At 40.1% G+C, this 12,936-nt stretch overlaps 1 protein-coding gene across 2 annotated transcripts; it reads left to right on the plus strand.

Annotated features, from left to right (window-relative positions):
• Positions 1-410: 410 nt before the first annotated feature.
• fam114a1 (family with sequence similarity 114 member A1) lies at positions 411-12,765 on the plus strand. Of its 2 annotated transcripts, none has more exons than XM_078259967.1 (13): positions 411-517; positions 1,994-2,377; positions 3,839-3,923; positions 4,037-4,266; positions 5,102-5,236; positions 5,447-5,599; positions 5,675-5,876; positions 6,898-6,983; positions 8,193-8,402; positions 8,647-8,786; positions 9,493-9,565; positions 11,160-11,213; positions 11,456-12,765. In XM_078259967.1, exons 2-13 carry the CDS (start codon positions 2,057-2,059, stop codon positions 11,579-11,581), a joined length of 1,815 nt encoding a protein of 604 aa, XP_078116093.1. In that variant the 5' UTR covers positions 411-517; positions 1,994-2,056; the 3' UTR covers positions 11,582-12,765. The 2 variants fall into 2 exon arrangements, with proteins under 2 accessions (XP_078116093.1, XP_078116103.1); XM_078259977.1 differs by having other exon boundaries at positions 5,675-5,837.
• Positions 12,766-12,936: the final 171 nt, after the last annotated feature.

Consider the following 12,936-nt stretch of genomic DNA (forward strand, 5'->3'; position numbering starts at 1 on the left):
AAGTATCCAGGCGAAACGAGATGATTCACGCATGTCCACATCCCTCTTCGCTTAAAACGTTTCCTAGGATGGCGAAGAAATGTCCCTTCGCGATCCGTTAGCGTGAGCAGCACGTTAGCAAAGCAGCAGCAACCAGGATGAATTTCCGTTGTTGTAGTAAATAAATTGTCAACTAGGAAACATATTTCATTAAAGGCCCTAAAGACCATTTTCAACCCTGTTTCAGTTTGCGAAACCTAAGACACCGCACGTAACAACAACGGTTATCAAGTGGCTGTTTCTGTGTATGCACTGGCTTAGCCTACTTGTAAATTGGATTGTATGTAGTTGTTAACTATTTGTAAACACATGCTTTCTTGTTGTGGCTATGAGTGATGGGAGTTCCAAAACTGTAGACATACAATAGTTGTACCTGAGGCAGTGAACTGTCTTGTCTGCTGAATACTCTTCGGTGTAGTCATCTACTGGCCTGCCGACGTGGCGGGGCGGAAGAGGAGCCGCTGGTGGCACCATACGGGTGAGCTGCACTGTCACTTTCACAAAAACAAAACTGTCTTTGAGCATTATAACTTCCCTTTGCCCAAAAGAACCATAAGAAACGAATGGGCAACAAACCCGGCGAATATGTTTTGTTTTACTGTTGAAAATGTGTTTGTATTAGCCTACTCGTTAAGACAATAAATGCGAATAATAGCCTAATTGTCATATTCGCTTTCAAACAGAACAGTGGTCTTTGTTAAGTGTCTGCTTGACATTGTTCTGTATGTTGTCATTGCGTAACAATGAGTTCAAATAGTGTCAAAGAGAAGCAGAACAGGCTTTGACATATCAATGTGAAATTATTGTTTTGATATAGGCTAAGTTTGAGTAGCCTAATTAGTTATAGGCTACAATTTGATCTCTACAGACTGTCTGTACAGTTGGATATGACTACATTTAAATTCCTATTACTCCAGATCAAAAGAAAATAGTGTTACAGTTTTATTGTTACTATTTTCCAGGCTGTAGTCTTATGGACAAATGTATTGGTTTTGTGATCTGGTTTATTTACCATCTTGCACACGTAACATACAGCTTGTGAGAGATAATATTATATTAAATTGCATTTTAGTGCCTAGGAAACAAACTTCCCAGTGTTTGAAAACATGGGGATGACAGTAATCATATGAATGCACGTACAGTAAGTGATCACTAGATGGTAATGTTGAACCACTGGGATAATCTGTGATTTGCTAAATCACAGTAATTCTTTTGCTAAATGTGTCCATGTTCTACTCCTAATGTTGTAATGATGGTCAATGCTGTTAAAATTAGAAGATATGTTTGCAAACATGTTGAATTGATTTAATGATCTGCTTGTTTTGAGCAGTTGAACTTTGTGCTAATATATGAGGTGTTTTAGGATGTGGTTTAGTGTTTTGCCGTTTGTATGTAATGTAAGTATTTAAAAGTCAAGAATTTGGTTAGTCAGTCTGGCTCTTTGCAATTGAAATTAGAGCTAATGATTAGACAAGTATTCAATTGGTCAATAGACAGAAATAGTTTTTGTTAATAAATTAACCATTAAAATCAATTATCAAGAAAAAAAAAGTCAAACATTCTCTAGGTTCTGGCTTCTCCAAAGTGAGAATCTGCTAGTTTTCTCAGTTCGTAAACAGAAAACTGAAAACTTTTTTTAGAGTGATAGTCGAGCACTTGGAGACATGTTGGGCTTAGGGAAATTGTGACAGGCAAGGAAAAAAATATTGGCGGATTAATTTATAGTGAAAATAAGTATCATTTGTGGTATTAATTGAAATTCTGTTTTTAAACAAAAGTTTAAAAAACTAAAATTGAACAAAGCCATCATATAATAATGCAAGGTGCTCTTTAATCATCATTACACCGCCAGTACGCACAGAGATTACATATCCAAAATCTAAACATCTATTTGGACCTTGTAAACTCATGTTCTACGTATGTGTTTTTATATGTAAGCTGTGTTTGGTTGCAGGATACAAAAATAATAAAGAATCACAGATCAGCACTTTGTCAACTAAAACCACCAAAATCAAAGATGTCCCAGACTGATGCAGACCCCTCTGCTGACATCACCCCTTCACCCACCCAGCCCCCTCACACAGACCCTGGCCTCTGTCAGGATGTCCCAGCAGCCTTTGCACTGCCTTCAGGCCCTCTGCAGCCTTCTTTGATCCCTGAGAGTTTCAACCTCCCACAATCCACCACTGAGGAGACGACCACAGAGGACACCACCACGAATAGCGCTTCAGAGTGTCCGACTGACCAACCAGAGCCTGCCCCTGAGGGTCAGGTGATCATATGTGACCAACCAGTAAGCCTGGAGCCAAACGAAGAAGCTGCAGAGGAGGATGTGGAGGTTTGTCGTGCTAGCTTCTTTAGTTTCTTGACATACAGTGCTACTTGTGCAAGTCTGGATTTTTAAGGCCAATACTGATTTCAATGTTTAAGAGTTTAGAAATCTGATGATTATATAATGTTTGATATCATTTTTGCACATTAACACATAACATAAACAAAAACGATTTGACAAGGTTCCCTTAAATTAGCTTCTTTTTTTTTTTAAGTATTGTGACCATATGTTGAGCAGGACATTTTACCAACAAAAAAAAAAAGAACTCTTCACTGCTCTCTGGAGGACAGACTGTAATGATAACACTAGGCCAATATGATGGTGATGTTCCTAAATGATCTCAAACACATCTTTGGCATTTCTGTGCTGCAGTTACTTGTTACAGATCGCTTGACATAGTCATTGATACCGACATTTCTGCAATATGCTAATATCAAGCGATATATCAGCTTGGGCGATTTATCAGTGTGGCCTTTAGCTCATATTCCGCTGAGCTTAATTCAATTATAACTTGACTTTGATTTTATTGACTTTAGAGTAGACACGATCAGTGGATGAATTAGTCAATCGGCAAGAAATTAATCAGCAACATTTTTAATAATTGTTAATAATTATTATTAATAATAATTACATTATGAAAAAGAAATGCTATAAATCTTCTCTGTAAAGTACTTTGGTCAACACCTGTTTTTTCAAATCTGCTCTCTAGATACATTCACTTTTCAGTTGTGGCGATTGGGTGCTTTTCTTTGTCTTATGTGATAGTAAGAGTTAAAGGTTCAATGTGTAGGAATTTCTCCCATCTAGCGTTGAGATCATATATCGCAATCAACTCTCTCGCACCACGCAGTTCAAAGTACGTATTACAGCTACGGTAGCCTTCACGCTTCAATAAGCCGGTCTCTTGCTCTTTTCAATATCCTTTTTCTTTTTCTGGGCAAAGAAGAAGACTCTTGTTCCTGAAATTTGGATTTTGAATACGTGTGGTCCTCCATGTTTCCTTCTTCAAACTTGCCAGGGCCGGGAAGCTACGATACCCATTAGCAGCATTAGCAGCACTTGTGAGTTTATCGTGTGACAGCGAAAACGTGAAAGGCGGAGCAGTATGTCCTGTATGTCCCTTACCGGCTAACGTATTTCAAGATGGCGCATGAATATGGAGCGTCCACCCCAGTTTATGCAAATGCAAATGTAAAATTCCAAGCCAAAAGGAATACTTGGAATTGATGGTGGTGGTAAATATTCATGAAAAAGGACAAGTTTGTGAACGGGCAACACATATTTTGATAATGAACAACTAAACACGTTACACACTGGACCTATAAGTATCTTTAGATAGACTGTGGATCAAAATAAACAAGACTTCAGCTGGAGCTTTGGGGAACTGCGGTTGTCATTTTGTCCGTATTTTCTGACAAAAATAAAGTTTTCTAACTATTTCTGTAATTTATTTGTTTGTGTGTACAGAGGTCACTTCAGGAGAAAGAAAAAGGTTGGGGAGGTTGGAGTTCATGGGGAAAATCTCTTCTGAGCAGTGCCACTTCCACAGTGGGTATGTCTGCTATTGTTATTTCCTCATTCTTATTTTTTCTAGTTTTTACCACTTTATATACTCTCCCCCTCCTGATTTCCTAAGTATTTACCTTATTATGTGTCTGTGTGCAGGTCAGAGCCTGACCTCAGTTAAAACAAAGGCAGGAGAAGCTCTGCGTCTCCACAAGACCTCAGTAGGAGAGGAGGCACATGAAGAGGAGGAGGGAGCAGAGGAGGAGAAGAAAGAGGGAGGAGGTGAAAGTGGAGAGACTGAGCTGTCCAGCTCTGGGGAATATATTGTTAGTGCTGCAGCCTCTGGCAGGGGAGTCTTCTCTACGATCACACACGCTGTGCAGAATACAGTGAGTGAACACACACACACACACACACACACACACACACACACACACACACACACAAAAGCTACAAAATCGTGACAGTTGAGATAAACTCACTGATTTCCAATGCCAACCTGCTTGATTTAATAAATTGTTAGTTGATGCAGATTTATTGCGTTGTGACAGTTGTGTTACGTACATATCTATGACTTACTTATTCAAATGTTTATCAAGTCAAAAAAATGTACTTATACTAAGATATATGCCACCTTTTTTCTTGGCCTTCTTCTGCCCTTGCAATGCATGTAGGTTCATCACTATGCAGCAAGCTACACACGCTTACTGTACAATAAAGGTGGCGTTTTTTAAATGTGAAGAGTATTGGATAAAACACAAAGTCCAAAACTGTTCTTGTACTGACTTACTGTTTTATTATTTTGACTTACCCTCAGTACCTTTTCATTTCTATCATTCCTAATGTCTTTAAAATATAGTGGTGAATCTGTGCTTTCATAGTTTGAATGGGTAGTAGAGATAAGATGTCTGTCAATTATGTTTTAAAATGTATTTTTCTTTTTTTAAATCAATTTCTTTAACTTTTACCGGCAAGAATGGGCCTCCATGGTTTGCATGGGGAGTAGATAAAATACGCTCGTCTGCAATGGTACTGTGCCAACAGGGGTTGCTACTAGCAACCCAACATATGGTTAGTAAAGGTCAGCTAGTCAGTCAACATTTTGAGAGCATCTCATAAATATAAGTATGTCATCGTTTCATGAGATAATTTGGCCTCAGTATCTAATCATTTTAATCTAGTAAGTCAAAATGTATCTTTTTATCATTTCCAATGTCTCTCTAGGGTAAGTCAGTGATCAGTGGAGGTTTGGATGCCTTGGAGTTTATTGGAAAGAAGACCATGACTGTTCTTGCTGAGAGTGACCCGGGTTTCAAAAAGACCAAGACCTTGATGCAGAAGACTGTATCGCTGAGTCAGGCATGAAGACACATTCTCAAAGCTCACATACAGACACTCACAGAAAACCAACACGTCTCCTCCTATCATATTAATAATGTAGAACTTGTGTATGTGTGTCTGTGTGGATGGAATGATTTGGTGATTTTTATTTCTCTAAAATGACAGCTCTCAGCTCTGCAGCGGTGTTAAATTAAGGTTTCACTGTGATTTTTTTTTTTTTTTCTCCAGATGTTAAAGGAAGCCAAAGAGAAAGAGCGGGCCCGTCTGGGCAACCATCCAATCAGTGCACCCACAGCTCACTACGGTATTCTGTTTGACGACTACCAGGGCTTGTCACACCTCGAAGCCCTGGAGATCCTGTCCAATGAGAGTGAGGCCAAGGTAAGGCCCAAGTGTTAGGATTATAGAGTACTATTTTAGTCTTTTTAGAGTCTTATACTCTATATCTGCTCCTAGGTCCAAGCCTTCCTCTCCTCCCTGGTGGAAGAGGAGCAGGAGGAGGTGAAGAAGGAGCTGATTTTCATTAAGAATATCTTCATCAAGAGAGAGGAAGGAGAGGAAGCGGAAAAAGACGAAGAGGAGGAGGAAGAAGGAGGACGAGGACAGACGAAGGATAACGGTGATCTTAGTTCCCAATTACACTGTTCTACCCCCCTGTGTGAGTGACCCTAACCAGCCGCCAGACCTGCTGGAGGTATTGGCGGTCCCTGAGCACTGACCCTGAATCAGTTGGCCTTATTTGCATTTCATGTTTGAACTCAGGCAGAGGGACATACTGTAAGTCCTGACATTAGATCAGAGCATCAGAAACAGAAATTATATTTCACTTTGGTTGAATTTTCCATGTTAGGGCTTTTTATTAGCAATAATTTACATGTATGTAATATTATTGTTACGGACCATTTTCCAAAGCGTATGAAGAGTTTTTTAATATATTTTCTACATTCCAGGCTGCAGGTCCTTAACATATACATATTAACATACACAAATTAGTTTTGCTATTTGCAAAAGCCTGGAAAACCTTGAAACCTTATGGGAAATGGTATTGAATGGTTATTCCTGATCTATTGTGGTTGTCTCTATTTTAAAGAAGAAAATGTTCTGCCAAAGTGAAATTCAGTGTCGAGGGGATGCCATGTGATGTTTTGGTTTTATCATATCTCACCAGCCACATGTAACTTGACATTTTAAAGACTATATGTAAACTTATACTGTGCGACAGGTGCCCTCAGGCGATGTCACAGCATTGCAGGGCTCAAAGCAGACTGGTGTCCCTTCACATGGAGGGTTTTAACATGGTGTCTGATCCAGTGTTGGTGTTCAGGGGCCACTGACACATTCACATCACAGATTCAAACCAAAACCAACATAAATTATCAGACATTAAATCTGCATGTGTGCATAAAACAAGATTTAGAAGTGCATCAAATCTCTGTTGTGCTGAAGGCAAACAACAATATTATCTTTATGATCTCAGCATGGGGGAAATAATTGCACATGGTAGTACAAATATGCTCTCAATTTACACTTAATGCATTTATGGCTTTAACATAAACTGTGCAAAGGGAAGTATACTGACATGACGTGTGTGTGTGTGTGTGTGTGTGTGTGTGTGTGTGTGTGTGTGTGTGTGTGTGTGTGTGTGTGTGTGTGTGTGTGTGTGTGTGTGTTTCTGCCAGCGTCCGATGGCGAGGAGTTTGTGAGTGTTCTCACTGAGCTGTTGTTTGAGCTTCATATTGCTGCAACGCCAGACAAACTCAACAAGGTGAGTGACACACCCATGCACACAGCAGTGAAACTCAGAGGTTTAACAGGCTTTAACATGTCAGTTTCTTCACCAGGTTCAGGTCCATCTTCCTACATTATTCACATTCTCATATTTAAAGATTTATTGTTCACTTTTATCATTTCTCTTCGGCATACTGGCCATGAAGGTAATCCCTTCATAGTGTGGCTATGATTGAGTAGTGTGACCAAAATCCATCCTAGTCCTAGTTCAGGTGAAGTTAAAATGAGGCTAGACAAATCAGGTGGGTATGTGAAGTTTTCTTGTAAACAAACAAAACACAATGTATGTGTCCTTAAGGCCTCACAAATATGTTGAGTACATTTCCTTCCTCATAAAACTTAAAAAATGTTTTATTAGCATTTTTTTTAAATATATTTTAAATTGTGATTTGTTTGCATTGCTATGCTTTCTTTTGTTTATGTGTATTGACCATTGATATTAAGCATCATATACACAAAAAACCTACACACAATCCAAATGACCACCACAATGAACTCACAAAAGAAAACAGAAAAAAAGTAATGAAAAAGAAGAAGACATACTTAATTGATTCCCTAGGCTGAAATTAAAAAAAGTTTTACTCTGTCTTACACATTACACACATATTACTCCAGCGCTGACACAGCGCTGTTGAGATAGATATGGCAATGCGAGACTACACACATGCTCAAACAGGACCTCTACACATGCATTAATGGAAAGATGTCAGAGTGAGAGGGATGCTGATGGACAGGCGCCCTGACCAGTTGGGTGTAAGGTGCTTTGCTCAAGGCAGTGATGGAGTACTCGAGTCCTGGACTCAGACTCAAGTCACTATTCTCTGGACTCGTGACTCAATTTGGACTTGCACACTGATGACTTGGACTAATGAAATTGTACTTGATTAATAAACTTAATTCTCACCTGAACTTGAAATCACTTTCCACAGTTTTCTCCCCTTATTATTAGATATTTGGTACACACACACTCACACACACACAGAGTTATTTTTAATATCCACTCTCTCCTGCTGCAGTCTTAGACGTAATATAAAAGTTATCACCTTTGAAGTCCTTCTGCATATTCAAATTCCCATATATAAAACCTACATTAGCATATAATCGTGTATACACATCTGATTAGCATACATCAGGATGGCGATCTCTCACCATGTAGAGCTGATGGGTGGTAATTATGCATCTCCAGGCTCGGATGAGGGCCCATGATTGGGTGAGCGCGGTGGAACAGCCTGTCACTACGGAGACGGTTGACAGGGAAACGCAGGAGCAGCCGGCAGGAGAGGCCTCACCTGAAGAGAAGGAAACGGAGGAGAAGAAAAAAAATGGAGAGCAGGGGGAGGAGGTGAAGGAAGGAGAGGAAGAAAAGGAGAAAGAGAACGACCCCAGATCTGTAGAGGTGAGGTCAACTTAACAATGTTATGACACAAATCAGCAACAGTAGACTTTTCTGTTCTTCTCTTGTAATTTAACCATCCTCTCCACATGCTGTCACAGGCTGATTTGATGCTGTGTGTGTGTGTGTGTGTGTGTGTGTGTGTGTGTGTGTGTGTGTGTGTGTGTGTGTGTGTGTGTGTGTGTGTGTGTGTGTGTGTGTGTGTGTGTGTGTGTGTGTGTGTGTGTTTTCATCACCTTCTCTCCAGGCTGTGTATCTATCATCAGTCGGCAGTCTGGCAGAAGTGACAGCTCGCAGTATTGAGCAGCTCCACAAGGTGGCAGAGCTCATCCTCCACGGCCAGGACCTGGAGAAACCAGCGAGAGACCAGGCACACATCCTCGCCAGGTGTGTATAACAATAGATACATTAATGGCGTTTTTCCATTACATGGTACCTGCTAGACTCGACACACTGTGCGTCCCTTTTCCATTGCAGATGTTAGTACCGCAACAGCGTGGCTGGTCGCTCGACACACACACCAGCGCACAAGTATAAACATCAGGCCATTTGAGCTTGTTTTACAGTTCTGCGGAGGCTCCACGCAGAGCTTTCGCCGTAGCATATGTAAGTGGCCTGATGTTTATACTTGTGCGCTGGTGTGTGCGTCGAGTCGGCATGTGTGTGTGTACTAGGCTATGGCGAAAGCTCTGCCTGGAGCCTCCGCAGAACTGTAAAACAAGCGGCCGCAGTAAACTGCCGTGACCTAACGCGACACACACAGAACGTCGAAGGTGTGTTGTTGTTGCCACAGCCAGAAAACACATTTTGTTTCAAATGAAGCTGGAGGCAGCAGAAAAAAAAAACACAGCTGGCTGAACTATTTAAAAATGGTGGGTTTGTTCAGGACACCCCCATCTGTCGCTTTCACGTCCCTTTTTGGTATCGGCTCAGCTCGCTTGGAACCTCGACGGAGGTGGTACTAAAACAAGTACCTGTTAGCAGGTACCAGGTACTTTTTTTCGTAATGGAAAACCAAAAAAGGCGAGTCGAGCAGGTACCATGTGTAGGTGTGTGTGTGTGAGATTTTCTAAAATTTACATTTTTATTCCAGGTTGACATGTGCCATGTGTAAGGAGGTGGAGTGTTTGGCCAAGAAGTTCTCTGATACATTGCTTCTTGTTGGGGTAGGTGAGAGGGATTTTGTGTGTGTGTGTGTGTGTGTGTGTGTGTGTGTGTGTGTGTGTGTGTGTGTGTGTTCTTGTTTAACTATATTCGTGGGGTCCAAAATCCAGGAATACAGTATACTTGTGGGGCCAAAATGTTGGACCACACAAGTTTAAAGGGCTGTTTGAGGGTTAAGACTTGGTTTTAGGATTAGGGTTAGAATTAGGTTAGGGTAAGGGTTAAGGTTAGGCATTTAGTTGTGATTGTTAAGGTTAGGGTAAGGGGCTAGGGAATGCATTATGTCAATGACGGGTCCCCACAAAGATAGTGCCACGCACTGTGTGTGTGTGTGTGTGTGTGTGTGTGTGTGTCTATTTGTATTTTTTCTTATTGTCAACAATTCTTATAAAAAGTCAAAAATCCAACAATGTAATAATCCTTCTCTCAAGACTTTCCGACTTCCCCACCCTGTCTTAGTCCTCATCCACTGGGCCCTACTGAAGATGTAAAATGGCTCACAAATAAAAAAGTTTAATTTACTGTAGCTGCACTGCACTGTAGAAAACGTCACCCAATCATGAGTAAGTAGCGCATTTTTTGTGGCTAATTTAAGCTACTGATTAATACACATTTAATGTTCTAGTGAGTATTTACAGCAGCAGGATGGCGTATGTGGGAAAGTTAAACTACAGTGCACTTGTTCAGGGTGATGAGTATGGTTGGGTACCGAAACCCTGTTCCACTATGGAACCGGTTCTTACGCAACCGGTAGGAATCGGACCGGATTAGAACGCAAATTTTGGTTCGGTTCCACTTAATGTGTTGACTGAAATATTTTCCCTCTGTCGCTCTGAAACGGACATAAAAATATCACACTTTCTCTGTAGTCTATCGTTAGCTAGCTACTGTAAATGTAGGCTACTTTTAAAATGCCATATTTTCCCTCTGGGCTCACCAAAACGGACGTAAAAGCATATTAACCATTCACTTTTCAGTTTTTCAAGAATTGGTTTAGGAATCGGAATCGTTTTAAAAGTACCGGTTCGGCATCAGAATCGTAAAAATCCAAACGATACCCAACCCTAGTGACGAGGCTGATGAAATGCATCCTTTAGAATCCGAGCATCTATCTACGGTATACTGACAAAGATGCAGACCTCTTGTAAAGTACGTATACAGTATAATGGCTGTGTTTTTACACTGTAGAACGCAGTGGTAGTTCAAAAACAAAAAATCTTCCAGTAAGTCAGCTGGTGTTGCCAAGTTGTTTTTCACATTTCATCCTGTTACTTGAACACATTGTTGGCTGGTGAAGTAGCGACAGCATACTTTTCCATGGTAATGAGGGAAAATGCCACTCAGCAAAACGGTGTGTTTTTGGAATATAATGGAGGTCTAACGTAGGAAGAAGCTACTGTATATCACATTTGTCAGTAGTTTTTCCTGGAATTTGTCAACAATAAGGCACATTTAAAATATCGCCAGTCTTATCTTTAAATGTTTTCCTTTGTAGTTTTTTATGTGTTCCTACCAAACCACTGATTTTCAATCAGTACACTGAGTATCATGATTGATATCACATCTTTGCTCACTGCTGCTTCCTGTCTCTCACAGGGTCAGAGGAAAGCAGAGGAGTTGAATCCGCTGGTAGATAATGTGCTGTTAGAGGTGAGATGCACAGATTTGTATTCAGATGATCTTGAGTAGAGTGTTCAATATATTTAGGATGCTCATGTAAATTATGAAGTCATTACAACCTATTCATCCTATACTATAATCAGTTACAGTAGTAGTTTTTAATTTTCTGCATATATCCTACAACCGTTTACAAAAAAGGTTAAATCATTTTATGTATGTATGGGAAATAATGATGATGACGTTTATGATATTCATGGGTCTCCTGTCTGCAGGGCTCTAACTGTACAAACTACATTGAGAATGCATTGCAACTGCTGCTGCCCGTCCTGCAGATCTCCCACATCCAGAGCCAGCACTGTCGGTCCACCACAGAACCAGCAGTACAGACACAGCACTAACACACACACACACACACACACACACACACACACACACACACACTCACTCACACGCTACCTGCTCACCTGCTTGTCTTAATGTATCTATTGTTGTACAGAAAAGTATAGAGAATGGATTATTCCAGATTAAGTGCTTAAATCTACATTCAATGCCATAGCAGCAGGCAGAAGATGTTTATACATACATAATATAATCTTAAAGTTTAACAAATAGATACATGTAGAAATGACCCACATGCAGGTTGTATGTGTGAATCTTCCACATTGTATCTCTGAATGTTATTTTGACTGAGTTAATATTTTGCTTTGAGGAACCAAATGTTCAGAGCTGATTCGAGCTCAGCTGTGACTCAGTCTATCTGACAAAACAAAGATGTCTCTATATCGTCTCCAAAAGTTGAACCAAAAATGACTGATTGTGTTGAAGTGACTCTCCATTAATGTATATTAAGCTTTCTTTGCACTCTTATGGTCCTTTGTTATTTCAATGGAAAGTGCATTAACTAACACTAGTGAAATGTCTGTTTGGCTGAAATATTTTAATCTGGTTTGAGACAAAATGCCAGAATTATTGATTACACACAACAATTTGCTTGTTATGTTAAATTATGTGAAGTAACACTACCTTATATTTAACTCTTATCCAGTTTGATTGACAGAAAAATCTGACTTTGAATTGCAAAATATTCAGTTATACTTCTCCCTTATTGTGTATATTGAAGATGTAATGTAGGTGAATCATCTCTAATTATGTTTTGTTTTGCTGCTACATTTAAAAAGTATAGTTCAGCATTTTGGGAAATTTGCTTATTCACTTTTGTGCTGAGAGTTGCATGAGAAAATTGAGACCACTCTCCATCTGATGATGAATATGAACTTACAGCCAGCAGCTGGTTAGCTTTGCTTAGCACTCAGACTAGTAACATGGGGAAACAGCTAGTCTGACTTCGTACAAAGGTAGCAAAATTATCATCATATATTGATTATAGCCGCTTCAAACGTGTTAATTGATTAGTGAGACTGTTACCTTTGGGCACAGTCAGGCTAGCAGTTTTCTCCATTTCCAGTTCTAATGCTAAACTTACTGGCTGCTGGCTTGCCAGCTACATGTTTACCGTACAGACATGAGGGTGGTATCGATCTTATAGAAGTCTTGCCCTCCAGAATAAAGGCTTTTAATATTGTTTTTGACAGGTTCTAGATAACTTTTTGCTCCCCAGAGGAATGGTGTATCTCAACCATTTTCCACACAAATTAACTTTTTCCGGGGGCATTAACCCCCCAAATTGAAAATAATTTGCTGGCTGGAGACACCCCCCCCCCCCCCCCCTTATTCACCCCCCATCCCCACCCCG

Source organism: Sander vitreus, chromosome 2, assembly GCF_031162955.1.
Source record: "Sander vitreus isolate 19-12246 chromosome 2, sanVit1, whole genome shotgun sequence".
Classification (NCBI taxonomy): domain Eukaryota; kingdom Metazoa; phylum Chordata; class Actinopteri; order Perciformes; family Percidae; genus Sander; species Sander vitreus.